Source organism: Maylandia zebra, linkage group LG20 (assembly GCF_041146795.1).
Source record: "Maylandia zebra isolate NMK-2024a linkage group LG20, Mzebra_GT3a, whole genome shotgun sequence".
Lineage (NCBI taxonomy): Eukaryota > Metazoa > Chordata > Actinopteri > Cichliformes > Cichlidae > Maylandia > Maylandia zebra.
Window position 1 is genome coordinate 3,546,709 of NC_135186.1, and position 13,174 is coordinate 3,559,882.

The window sequence follows — 13,174 nt, forward strand, 5'->3', positions numbered from 1 at the left end:
GCTCAACACAGACAGCATCGTCAGAAGGAAGAGCGCAGGGCAAGCTAGCGAGACAGAAGTTGCAACAGGCAAATTGAACCGTTTGGAATTATTTTGGTTTTCATGTGACGTATGACCCTGAAGGTAAGCGAGTCATGGACTAAAGTAAAACAGTATGTTGGATGTGCCATGCAATGCTCAATTACATTGGTGTGAACTAGTGTGTTAGCGCAGTTAGCTCGTTAACGTGTTGGCCGTCTAGCCCCATGCACGGAGCGATCGGCGGTAGCTCGTTAACGGAGATTTGCCGTGTTGTGGCGTTAAGGTCATTTCAACGAGATTAACCTGAAAGCACTAGTGGGAACACAACGAATATGACTGCACATTTACGCCGACATCATCCTAGTGCAAAGACAAGTGGAAGCAGACAAAAAAAAGCAAGCATGCTACTAACTTTAGCCGAGTCATTTAGACAGCTGTTAGCACATGATTCTCCTTATGCTGCTGAGAATATAGCCCAGAAGAAGCGGATAGTATAGCTTTTATTTTGGAAAGAGCCATTTCTCTGTAATAAACTCTCTTTTCCAAAGATGAGTGATTCCTCAATCAGATACAGGGCTCGCAATATCGCTAGCCCGACGTCCTGGAGCTAGCGATTTTTTTCAGTCGGGCTACCAAAATCTTTCTCTTCCCTGCCTGTCGGGCTATTGTAGGAAAAATATATGTCAATGCTTTTGCATTCTTTCAGAAATGTAGCTGGGTAATTATGTCATTGGCATCGGTGAGCCACTGTCAATATGTGACATATTGAAGTCGCATTTGAATTTGCGTTTGTTTTTTTGCTTTCACTTTGCAATCGCGTGAACTGTGTATAGAGAGCGACAGCACTGATCTGTGAGTGATGATAATTTGCGCACCAATTCCTCTGACATCGTCTTATTAATCGTTAGCTTACTATGCAAACATGACAAGTGAAATCTCCCGCAGCAAGCTTAAACATGTGAGAGGTTGATCGCGCAGAGAATCGCTGAGCTTATGTGAGTGAGTGTGTAAAAGCATTTCAGTTCTGCTGAGCCAAATAAGACAGGTCAGGGTGAAGAAGTGACAGCCAAAGAAAAGCTTACCACAAAACGGAGAAGTTATGACAAATCAGACTATAAGGCAAAAAGAAAGTGCAGCTTTATGGTTTCATGGACAAAAGAATTTCTGTGGCTGCAATATGACGAGCTAAATAACCAGGGCTGCACATAAGTGGTCCGCAGGTGCGCATTCGCTGTCAAAATAAAAAACACGCACAAGGGTTAGGGTTAAATTTAAAAACTGTACTTTTGAGTTAAAATATATATTTATAATTTTAATAAATGACAAATTAAAAATGCATGAACATTTTTTTGTATCGAAAAAATATCGAACCGTGACACCAAAGTATCGAACCGAACCGAACCGTGAATTTTGTGTATCGTTGCACCCCTAATATATATATATTAGAGATGGACCGATCCGATATTACGTATCGGTATCGGTCCGATACTGACCTAAATTACTGGATCGGATATCGGAGAAAAATAAAAAATGTAATCCGATCCATTAAATATCACAAAAGCACCTCACAAAACTTGCAACACGCCGTAACTCACCTCAGAACGTTAGCACTCGGAGCAGTATGCATCACGTGATAGAGCGGCTGTGGCATGCGGGACCTGTCGGTGGTCTGGATAGCATGTGGAGCTTCGCTAGCAACCCGGCATTTCATCTCCGACAAAGTTATCCCCAAGAGAAGTAAAGCAAGTGTGTAAGTCCATCTCTGAATGTTTGTAAAGCATTCCTGCGTTAAGCTTAACAAGCGACTGCCTCTTCTTGCTGCTACTTCAATCATGAAACTGCTTAACGATCAGCTGATCGGCTTTTCTGTTGCGAGTCCGTGTCTCTAGTTTGCTTTTGGCCCACTTTGCACCAGAAAGAGGAAACCAGCGGCTGAACAACAGCAGCACGTTTAAGCTTGATAAGCTGTTGTTAGAATGTATTTAATATTACTTTCTACTCGAGGATCTTTTTCTAGTAGCTGACGGCTGGTAACTGTGCAGGGGCGGATCTAGCAAAGTTTAGCCAGGGGGGCCGATAGGGCATGAACAGGGAAAAGGGGGCACAAAGACATACTTTTCTTTCTTATTCTCATTTAAAATGTCTAGCTTTTAATAAATAATTATCTGACACCCAAAGTTTTAATTTGATGTAAAATGAATAGAAGTCAATTACTGTATATAGTGACTATTAAGTCTAATATATATATACCCTAGTAAGCTATAGTACTTTTTCCTTTGGAAAGGTACCATCTGTGCAGTCTGCAATTTTGTTGAAGAAAGATGTTGAATCTATTTAATATTTCTTGAAAAATAATTGATTTCTGTGCATTTTTTTTCCACACTGCATCAAATTAAGGTTGATTACGTCGATTAAGCATCATGAGGTGGAGCGTGAGGGGTGGTTCCCTATTTTTTATTTTTTTATTTTTGTTGTTGCTGGGAGTTGGAACCCTATTAGTTAGGTTGCTTAATATTTACGCTAAGTACTCTTTAAAATACCAGAATAGGGAGGATGGTGCAGGTTTAAGTTTATTAGATTGATCAGTATTGCTGAACTATGAAATTTTTTTTTTTTTTTGCATACAGGTATAACAGAATAACTTTAGTGTAGTTGTTGTTTTAAACTTGAGTATGAACTTACACAAAATGCAGCAAGATATTTAAAAAAACAGTTTTGTTGATTAAAAAACACTATATCGGATTCATATCGGTATCGGCAGATATCCAAATTTATGATATCGGTATCGGACATAAAAAAGTGGTATCGTGCCATCTCTAATATATATATATATATATATATATATATATATATATATATATATATATATATATATATATATATATATATATATATATACACACACACATACATACATACACACACACACATATACACGAACACACACCAATAAACGAACACACACCAATAAACTTGCAATAAACTAAAATCACTGGGGTTAACAATTATCACGCTTTTAACAACTTTCCAAGGGAGTCAGAAAGTAGGTGATTGGCCTAAAGAGGACAGCCCCGAAGAGGCTCTGGTATTTCACACACAACCCACGGGCGTAACAGTGACCCACATGTAGCAGCCAACCAGCTAGTTGGTCGCTCGTGGATGAGTTTGCCACTGGCTGATGTCTACTAGCCAGGAAACTCAGCCTCAGCGCCAAAGACACTCACACACACACACACACACACAAAATTAGGACTGACTCCGAAGGATTTCGAGAGGGTGGCCTCCACTGCAATAATGGGGGAGCTTTTGTGTCAAAGAGATGCTTGTTTTCTCCTCCTCAGGCATGAAAGAGAATTTGTCTTGCCAGCCAGGTCTATTTATATTCACAAGAGCATTGGCACGGTCACGTGGCTCACTGGGCAGTGGGTATATACTAGCGATAGATTAGAGGGGCTCTGCATTAACTCTCAAACTGACACCACCATAGAAAAGAAACAACTTTAATTTCCATGAGCCTATCAGACACAGATCAGAGAGTGTATCACTGAGCAATACCAGGTGTGTCACAGCACTGGCTCTGCGGGGCACAAAAAGCACAGTAGGGGAAAAAGTCCCTGACCATCACTTTCAGTTAGATAAAGTTGGTTGAGTGGTAAATGAAGGTGGGTGCATTGGAAAGCTGTGATAAATGGCCTGATATGATAAAATCAACAGTCATTCTTTCCTTATGATGACTCAGAGTTGGCATCACGTCTATAAAAGCCAAAGCTTGAACAGGTTCACTCACTTTGCAGCGGATTGTTATGCCCTGAAGTAGAGGACACGCCTAATAGCAGTGACTCACAAATCAACAGGCAAGCCTAGTCTGTAAACACGTTATCTAAATACTGTTGGTTTAACTTGACATACATAAACAAGCTACTTATCACATAAATGGGTGGATATTATGTAGTGTTAACCCTTATCCATATACCTTAAACAAGGTAAGATCAACCATTATACTTCAAGTTTTCCAACAAATTATAGAAATAAAAGATAACAGAGTCCTCTCACACCTGTATACACCCAGGGAGAAATAAATTTCAACTAGTTCGGTCTTAAATTCTTATATTATCACAAGAATACACAATAATAATAGATGACACATCTTGACGAGATGAAATAGTTGCAGGTGCTGTTTAAAGATGTCCATCTTTAGGTTAACACAGAGAGTCGTCTTTTCCACGTTGTGCATTTCCACTGTCACATCAATCCAGTTATTTATGGTAGATACTACATTTTCCATCCATCTTTTGGTAATAGCCTTTTTCTCTGCTGCTATCACTATATATTTATTGATGCCTTTCGCTGATCAAAGTACTTCTGCCAAAGTCCAGCCCAGATATAAGCTCTTTAAGGCAGATACTAAATCATTTTATGTCTACACAGACAACTTAGCAAAGAATCTATGTAAAATATGAGAATAACAGACTGTTGTAACGCATCATTTGTTCCCGTTTCTTTTGTTAAATCTACCAAAGCTACCAAAGATAGCACAGGCTGACAACACAGCTTGATTTCTAAAGAGCTATTAGCCAAAGGAGCAGTGCATCATTGAGTGTCTACAGGCATCTACAGTGGAGGCTGTGTCGTGGTTTAGAGCTGCATTTCAAACAGTGGTCTTGTTGAATCTACCATCAGATGAAGTACCATCAGATTTTGATCAGTGCCATCTGGAAAGCCCTGATTGGCAACGGCTTCATTTTTCAGAATGACAATGATCCTAAACACGCCGTCAATACAGTAAAAACATCTAAAAACATGGGATCATCTAAAGGAAGCCAGTATCCAAAGAAGGGCTTTAAATGTCCTTCAAGAATCCCGGAGAACTACTCAAAGGAGAGAAAGCTCAGGCTCAGAAAAATAAATACTGACTTTCAAGCTTGTTAAAAATTACAAACTCTGTTTTTGTCTGTTTCCCATGTTATTAACGAAATATAAAGAAATGAGCAGATACTCAAGACTTTTTCACAATACTGTCATTTAACAGGACCACGTTAGTGATATTTCAGCCAAATATTAGCACTGTACTTTTATTATTATATATTATTAATATATTATAACATATTAATACGGCAATGAATACAATATTAAAAATGAAGTGAATGTGTTATTCATTGTTTCTATAGTTGGGTTCCTAACTGTTAATCATTTCCAAGGAACATCAAATTGAATGTTTCAAGTATCATCTTGTTATTTCAGTCTCAAACTCACATGCATAATTCAGTCGTTGATTTCTCAATCCAACCTCACATCACGAGTGAACTCGCTCAACAAGTTCAGCATCTTTGACAATATAAAGTGACTTTCTCACACCAAAGATCTGCAGGTCTTACGAGCTGATGAGTGGGATGTCAATATAGCCCCTGGCATAAATTTTAATACGATCTTGTGTTTTTTTGGCATGCCTCAACATGTACCTGGGGAACATAAAAAAGTCAAGCTGACTTACCGCACACACCCACACCACTCAGTGTCCTGGTACTTAATGAGACCGTTTGAATAATTCAGCCAACTATAGGCCCAGAGGAGGGAAAGGGACTCCAGCCATCATTAACTATTCACAGAAGCTGTATTACGTCAAACTCACATGTGCAAATATACTGTTTACACACAAACACAACAAGACCCTTACCAGATGAAATGCCCCGGCTCTGAATCTACAAGCGGGGAGATGAAAGCTTTTGGGATTCTGACCTTCTGGGTCCTCTACAGAGATCAAACACAAGCACAAACTTGTGCAATATCCACTACAATATGTAAACACAAAAATTATAGCATGGTAAGAAAAATCACAAGACTGCTCAAATCCAATTCAAATGCCGTAAGAAATACAAGACGAATGACTTAAGCAGTCTCGCAAACAGCGCTGGAAAATAAACCATCTTTGTCGTTTATAATCCGTCTTTACTATAATTACACCGGAGTGCAATGTGTCCTTTTTAGACACTTTAGTGGCTTCATTAATCTCTTAAAAGAGATAGAAATCTGTCAGACAACAGTCGCTTTCTCGGTCACACTTTTAGAGCTTTATTCAGACATGTTTAAACGTGCACACACAGCAGTGACAGAGAAAGCAGTGATATTTTACATATGTGCAAAAGAGTTGTCATGCTTTGTGGCAACGAGCATTGTCGGTTGTACTTCTGAATGTGTGTGCACCATCCTGAAGCTGAGAGAAAGCTACACCCTATTCACTGTGCACAGAGACAGCTTTCTCCTCTGGATTGGGACGGACAAATATCTCAGGCTTATTGTACTTTGTGAACAGACATCGTTTTAATGTACTGTTTATGTCATGAGCAGCTGTAATGCTGCGCATGCCTGCTCACTCATGCAAATGGACAAAAATTAGACTGAAAGGTGCTAAAAGAGACCTGCCAAGATTGCTTTTGCAATTTGTGTGAAAATCTGAAAGGGGTGTTGTTTCACATCTGGAAACTGGTGAATTTAGATGTGATCAGATTAATGGAAAGCAGTGCAAGTCCAAGAGGAGGTTTCCACAACAAAACAAGCTAAATTTGTCCAGGCTCTGTTAAACAAAATCTGTCAGCGATACAAGAAATGTTACCATTCTGTTCTATATAATATGCCCTTTATTAAAGCAGATGGAAAATCTCATCAAGATTGAAAACAAATCTCTTTTTCAAGAGAGATCCATCAAATGTAAATATAAGAAATGAGTACAAGTGATATTCAGTACAGAACACAAACAGTAACATGGACTCGGATCATATGCAACAACATATCAAGAACAAGAGCATCAAAACAAATCACACTCACACTGAAGAGAGCCATTTTCTCGATCCTTTAAAATGGACAAACTCCCCCACACTTCTAACAATTTCAGCTCTTTCTGTAGATTATTCCACAAAAAAGGGGGTTAGAGGAAAGAAAAGAAAACCTTCTCCCCTCCAATTCTGTTCTGACAAACGTTTGTAAAATACAGTGAGAGCAAACGCCGTACTGGTTCTGATTTTTACACATGTACGCAAATAAAACAAGACTAAACCATTTCACTCGATGGGATAAACACAGCTTTTAAATACATGTCATACACTTCCATAAATGAAGTTAAAAAAAATGACTCCATTAGCTGAGTTGATGGGGAGATTTGTCGCATGTCATTACCTCCTCTCTCCCTCGGTTTAATCTAGATAATCAAATACACAATAAAGACAAACAAAATCAAAGTATTGGGGCTGAAAGTACAATACTGATGACATCATGCTGCGAATGCTTTACGATATCAATTTTACCACATTTCCACCTGCTATTCGCAAGAGATCATTGGAACATCTGTAAGAAGCATGTAGTAAGAGGCCTGTTAGAGTAAGAAGTTGAGAAATGAAATCTGGGTAAAGATTTCATCTTTCCAGTCAGTGTAAGGAGCCTCTTATTCCTCATTTTACACCAGAGCAAAAGGCACCTTAAAAACGCACGCACTGCAACACATGTTCTTCCGTTTGAGGAAGTGTCCATCACATGTCTCCAATCTGCCTTAAATTTAGCACTGTTTTGACTGTAACAAAAACAACTGTTTGCTGTTTAACACACTGAGAAATAATAAAAACAGCTCAGAGACATTGTGAAAACCTTTATGACCTAAGTATCGTACAGAACAGCTGGAAATATTTTTTCATTTTGACTATAAAATTACAAAATAATTCTCATCTTTCAGGAATTTAGAGATTTTTTGCATCTAGCCCAAAAATGGTCGAGTAGTTCAGGTAACATGAAGCCCACACTGTAAAATCTAGGCGGAGCTGATTTTTCTGTCTGTGTTCAGACAGCGTTACGTTGTGAATGCTTTGTGCTACGGTGATACACCAAATATCCCCGTAAAGCTCGCCTTCTCCTCTTACCGGAACTGTCTGAATTTTGTCTCTAGCAAAAGTGGTAATGGAGTTACAGTCATTCAAAGAGCGCTGGACCGCGGGTAAAAATGAAAGAGTTTAAAGGGTGGGAGGAGAGTCCTCCTTGACGATTCATCAGACTTCGCCCTACATGCTGTCACTGATGACTAAGGTCAGGAAAGCAGGTAGCTAAGAAAGGCTTAGTCCATATTAGTGCTGACATGCTCTGCTGAGGGCCTTCTCTCCTTCATACACAAATGAACACAGCCTACTTCTGCTACATCTGAAGGATTGGCCCAGAAAAGAAGACTCTCTGCATACTGATCAGAGATGCAAACAGACAGCGACCCCACACACATATCAACAAGTGCACTCCATGCACTAGAAAGCGCTCAGAAGCAGATTGGGAGGAACTGCCAATCATTTCCAGTTGTATTGCAATGTCAAAACAGCACCTCGGCACGGAGCATCAGCATTAGCCGACAAACCAGAACTCATCTGTGCAGAATTTTGCTTGGGTCAGCGATTTCTCTCAAGCAAACTTGACAGACGGAAGGTGATATAAAGCAGGTAGGCTGGACACAGGGATGAACAAGACATGAACTTTTACCTCTGGCCCAGTAGAGAGATGGGAGGGCGTGCACTCCCAGCGGAAATACACACTGGGTGTCATCTTCTTGTGTGTATGACCAGTCAGCGGCCGTTCCCTTCTCTTCATATGGAGGCGGCTCATTCCAACGTACACACAAAGATCGGGTTCAGCTGAATGGCCTAAATGGCAGCAGAAGCTCCTGGCCACAGCGGCTCAGAGCAGCTGAATGGTCCTCATTGTGTCCACCACAGTCACAGGGGGCTCGCAGAAATGAGTTGTTTTCTAAGAGGCCATTTGGCAGGCCAGTGTTCTTATCCGAGCAACACAGGAACAGGCATTTCCACTTGCTTCAGATGAGGGCTTGTTATGGACTCAAGAAAGACGGCCCATGAGGCACGCATCCAGTCACAAAGGGACTAACAAACTTATACATACATGGACGTGAAACGGACTTTATACCACCGCCCCCAACCCACTCTTTCCACTACACTCAGTGTCTCGCAGCTAGAATTTAAAAAGCATTGCATTCATAAGCCATGATGTCACACGAGCATGTGTTGAAGTCTAAGTGTCAACACCAGAATACTGGGAATTTGCCCGCTTCTTGTACCAACCGGTTTTTGAACCTCGTGTTTCTGACGGGCGCTCGTCAACAACAACAGAAATGCAGAGTTTTAAAAGCAGTTCCTGTTTGCAAGAAGTGCATTACTGTGCAAGTGCGTAACAGACCAAAAATAATGGTGACATGCTGTTAACCACAAAGATTAACCACAAGCAAGTTCCGATTCCGGTAAATAATCAGAAATAACTCTAAAACATGTACGGCAAACACAGGCAAAACATATTTGCATTTTTACTCTTAGTAAGTCATAAATATCAGTGTAATTTGCTATATTTATCATATATCATATTGCTATGATGCAAAACAACAAACAAATTTAACCCACAATACACCCTGAGATTTTAACGCTTGTTTAATATTATATGTTATGTCTTTGTTTTATCTGTCTGATGTATCTGGTTCTTATCTGTACTTTTATTGTTTATATAAATGCTACCAAGGAACCAGAGGGGCAGATGAAAATCAGCCTGTAATTCGCCAAACCTGACTCCAACTGCTTGTGTTAATTTTTGTACCACGTGTCCATTTATAGAAAATGAGCATAAAGATGGAGGAATAATTGGCAAACCTTTCTTAAATAACCTGTGATCTAATATAACATAGCGATCTTATAGACCTCAGTCTCCCCCTGGGGCATCTAAAGGTGTTGGCCCAAAATGACTCCCTTCCAACAAGAGTCCCTCTAGTCCCGTTTCATCGCTGTGGTGCAACGAGAGCTCGTGCTAACCTACAGAGGCCCAGCATGTTTAGTCCACATAACTGCGTTTTACTATATATGGATGTTTTAATCTGTTAACGTGAAAGTAGTACTCACAGCCCTCCATCTAATTTTGAACGCGCTATTGAAGACAACTTCACTTCCTTTAATGGCGTGTTGTTTAAAAATGTGACATATCACTGCGAGACTAATGAGAAATTTCCACATACAGGTTGTACCCAGCCTCTCACCCAGTGAACGTCTCCTGCCTCCATGGAGTGGATGTACTGTATATACCACTAATGGGCTACAGTAACCAAAACAGAACAACTGCTGAGATTCATCAGCAGGTCAGGTCAGCACACCAAATCCTTTTTAAATCTACAGCTGAAAACACCTTTGAGTAATGGACTAATATCATTATTAAACTCTGATCGAACACTTTGGTATTTTTATTGCAGTCAGTATCTTTTTACACAGTGTCATAACCCCCTTTTTAAGCCTTTATTACTCCCAGATATGAAATCATCATGTATTTACATCAAAACGCATGCATAATCAATTATAGGAGGGTAGCTATATATGATGCTATATTTAGAACAAACAATAACAAAATGCTATGGACGCTGTGGATAACTAGAGGGGTCACTGCACAGGAGGATTAGATTTAGCTGCATGTATGGGGGCCACAAAGCAGGGGAAAAGGAGGGGGTACTGTCACGGATGTGTGACAGTGTGTCATTGGTGGGGTAGTGGGGCAAGCAGCTGCTCTGGGGGAGGGGTTGATATCAGCCCTGCTTTGGATAAATGAATGGTCCCAATATTGGGGTGCATACACACGTGACAACAAGCCTCACATCACTGTGACCACAGGCACAGGGCAGTGTAGTATATGAGGAGGAGCATAGGCAGGTAAACCCGTGATTCCAGTAATAACAGGGCTGCACAGGTGTGCAAGGCTCGGTAAACTCTACGTTATCACTCCGGTGAATATCACTGAGGTCACAAACTACGTGTGGTAACTACGGGCAGTCATACATGACAGACTGTATCTTCATATGACACCACGAGCGGATGATGACTATAGGCCTGCTCATCTGATTTCAACACCACTCACAGTGACTCACACTTTTATAGCAATCAGCCGGATTTTTTTCCCAGATGAAAGTTGAGGTTTCAATTACGTCTAACTGGGAGCCATGTGGTTACAGCTGAATAAAATCAATACAATATGAAGAAGTACAACTGGATAACAAGAAAAGGGGTACAGCCCTGAACGCCTTTCAACCAAGCCACACACACACACACACGTAGTGGTGTTTAAAGACACACATTCACACAGCAAACGAGAGGACTTCTGATCTTGTTAATCAACCTTCAGTTTTAAATGAGCTTTCGAGAAAAAGAGGAATATAACAAAATAAACAGAAACAAGGGGAAATGGATGGAAGCCTTTCTCTTCCTCATGTACAATGCTGCTTGCCATGCACTGCTAGCTCAAATGCCCACATCCTGTACTAGCACAAAATAAGCTAGGTGGCAGAGCCTGAGAGCCTGAAGCATGCTCTCATTCAAATTTTTCATAAAGGAAAAGTAGACGATGAGGATGAACCTCTGGTATAACCTATGCCGGTCAGCCCAGACAGCTGAGACATACACAGCTAGCCTGACAATCTGCTACAGCATCCCCCCCATCAGCCCCCCGCCCCTCCTTTACCTTCAGACAGCTCCAGATCCAACTCAGCCAACTGGTCTCTAACCTCTTTAGGCAGGGCGGACAAATCCACGCCGCGGTCCGCCATGGCTTCGCCGATAAACTCGAGTGGCGTCTAGTTGAAAAGAAACCGGGCTGTTGCGAGGAAACGTTAAAAAATTAAAAACAAAACCCCTCCCTCAAGACACAAAACAAGCACCGGAGTGGGAGAGACAGTCCATCCGCACGGCTGGCCCTTCCGCCATAATGGGGGAAACTCACCAACGGCAACGGGCGGTCACGTGACTGCATTTACCTCGCCTGCGTGTGTTGATTCGCCGCATCCGAGAAGGGAGGAGGAGGTGGAGGTGAAGGAGGTGAGGGTCTCACCGACACCGCTGCTCCCCCTGGCGTTTCAGTGGCGAACAGACACACACAGGGAGACACGGACACACAGTCCCCGCCCTTCATTGAGTTCAAGAGGGTTAAAAGAAAAGATTAAAACTTCTTTATAAAGATGACTGAAGGTTTTTTGTTTTTTTTGGGGGGGGGGGGATACAGGTTTCACGCACGAAATGCACATGTTTTGTGTGATCGTTTACTTAACTGTGCATGTATAAATCAATTAAAACGTACTCGACTTACTAAAAAAACTAAACCACAAAAACTGAAACTGGTGCAGCATCTGATTCCTGCTGTTAGCAGCTTTCTGGGACTCAGAAGATAACCTAATGGCCGATTTACACTACAGAGGTGCAACAATAGTCAATTTCCAGAGAGATCAGGGAGAGAAACTTTGCTGGAGACCAAAAATAGTGTATATTTGTCACACTTAAATGCTTTGGATCATCAAGCAAACATAACCTGAGTAAATGCAAAATGCATTTTTTAAGTATTGATTATGTTTAGCAATCAAACCTGCATAAAAAGGTAACTACCCCCTTTGTTAAATCATGAATTAAAAGGCTTTTCTAAGGATCCACGGTGAGAGCCATTAGCCACTTATGGAGAAAACATGGAACAGGGGTGAACCTTCCCGGGAGTGGCCGGCCTACCAAAAATACTCCAAGGCTCGAGATTCATCTAGGAGATCACAAAAGAACACAGAACAGCATCTAAAGAACTGCAGGGCTCATTTGCCTCAGTTAAGGTCAGAATGTGATGCTTAGTTGCTTCAAAACGACTTGCCCTAAGTGATGGACACATGAATTCTGCTCACTACCACAAAACCACATTTCTGAATGGCTAAAGAAAACCAACAATAACGAAATGAAAGTTTTGTTGTGGTCTAGTGAAAGTCCATGCTTAGATCACAATGTGTTGTTTTGGCATGACCTTAAACCGGCTGTTAATGCTCAAAAACCATCCGGTGTGGTTGAATTAAAACAATTCCTCAATAGCAGAGTGAAAGACTCAGTGCTAGTTATGAGAAATGCTTGATTGCAGTTCTTGCTGCCAAAGGTGGCCAATTATTAATTATTAATAACCAGTTATTATGCTTAGGGACAAAGATGGGTGAAACATGTACGTGTGACAAATATGCAAAGGTATAATATTAATAATTTATAACATTGCCCAGTAATTTCCTGTTAAGAAATTACTGGAGGGTTTTTTCTGTTCTTGTAAAGAACAAACAGGAAGTGCCACACAGGCC

The 13,174-nt window shown here is 40.9% G+C and overlaps 1 protein-coding gene across 1 annotated transcript in view; it reads right to left on the minus strand.

Moving 5' to 3' along the window:
* Window positions 1–11,814, minus strand: part of dip2ba (disco-interacting protein 2 homolog Ba) — a 46,474-nt gene extending 34,660 nt beyond the window's left edge. The window contains exon 1 of the mRNA XM_004558700.4: window positions 11,545–11,814. Coding sequence (XP_004558757.3) covers window positions 11,545–11,629 — 85 coding nt within the window. The 5' untranslated portion in view covers window positions 11,630–11,814. The remainder of the gene's footprint in view (window positions 1–11,544) is intronic.
* Window positions 11,815–13,174: the final 1,360 nt, after the last annotated feature.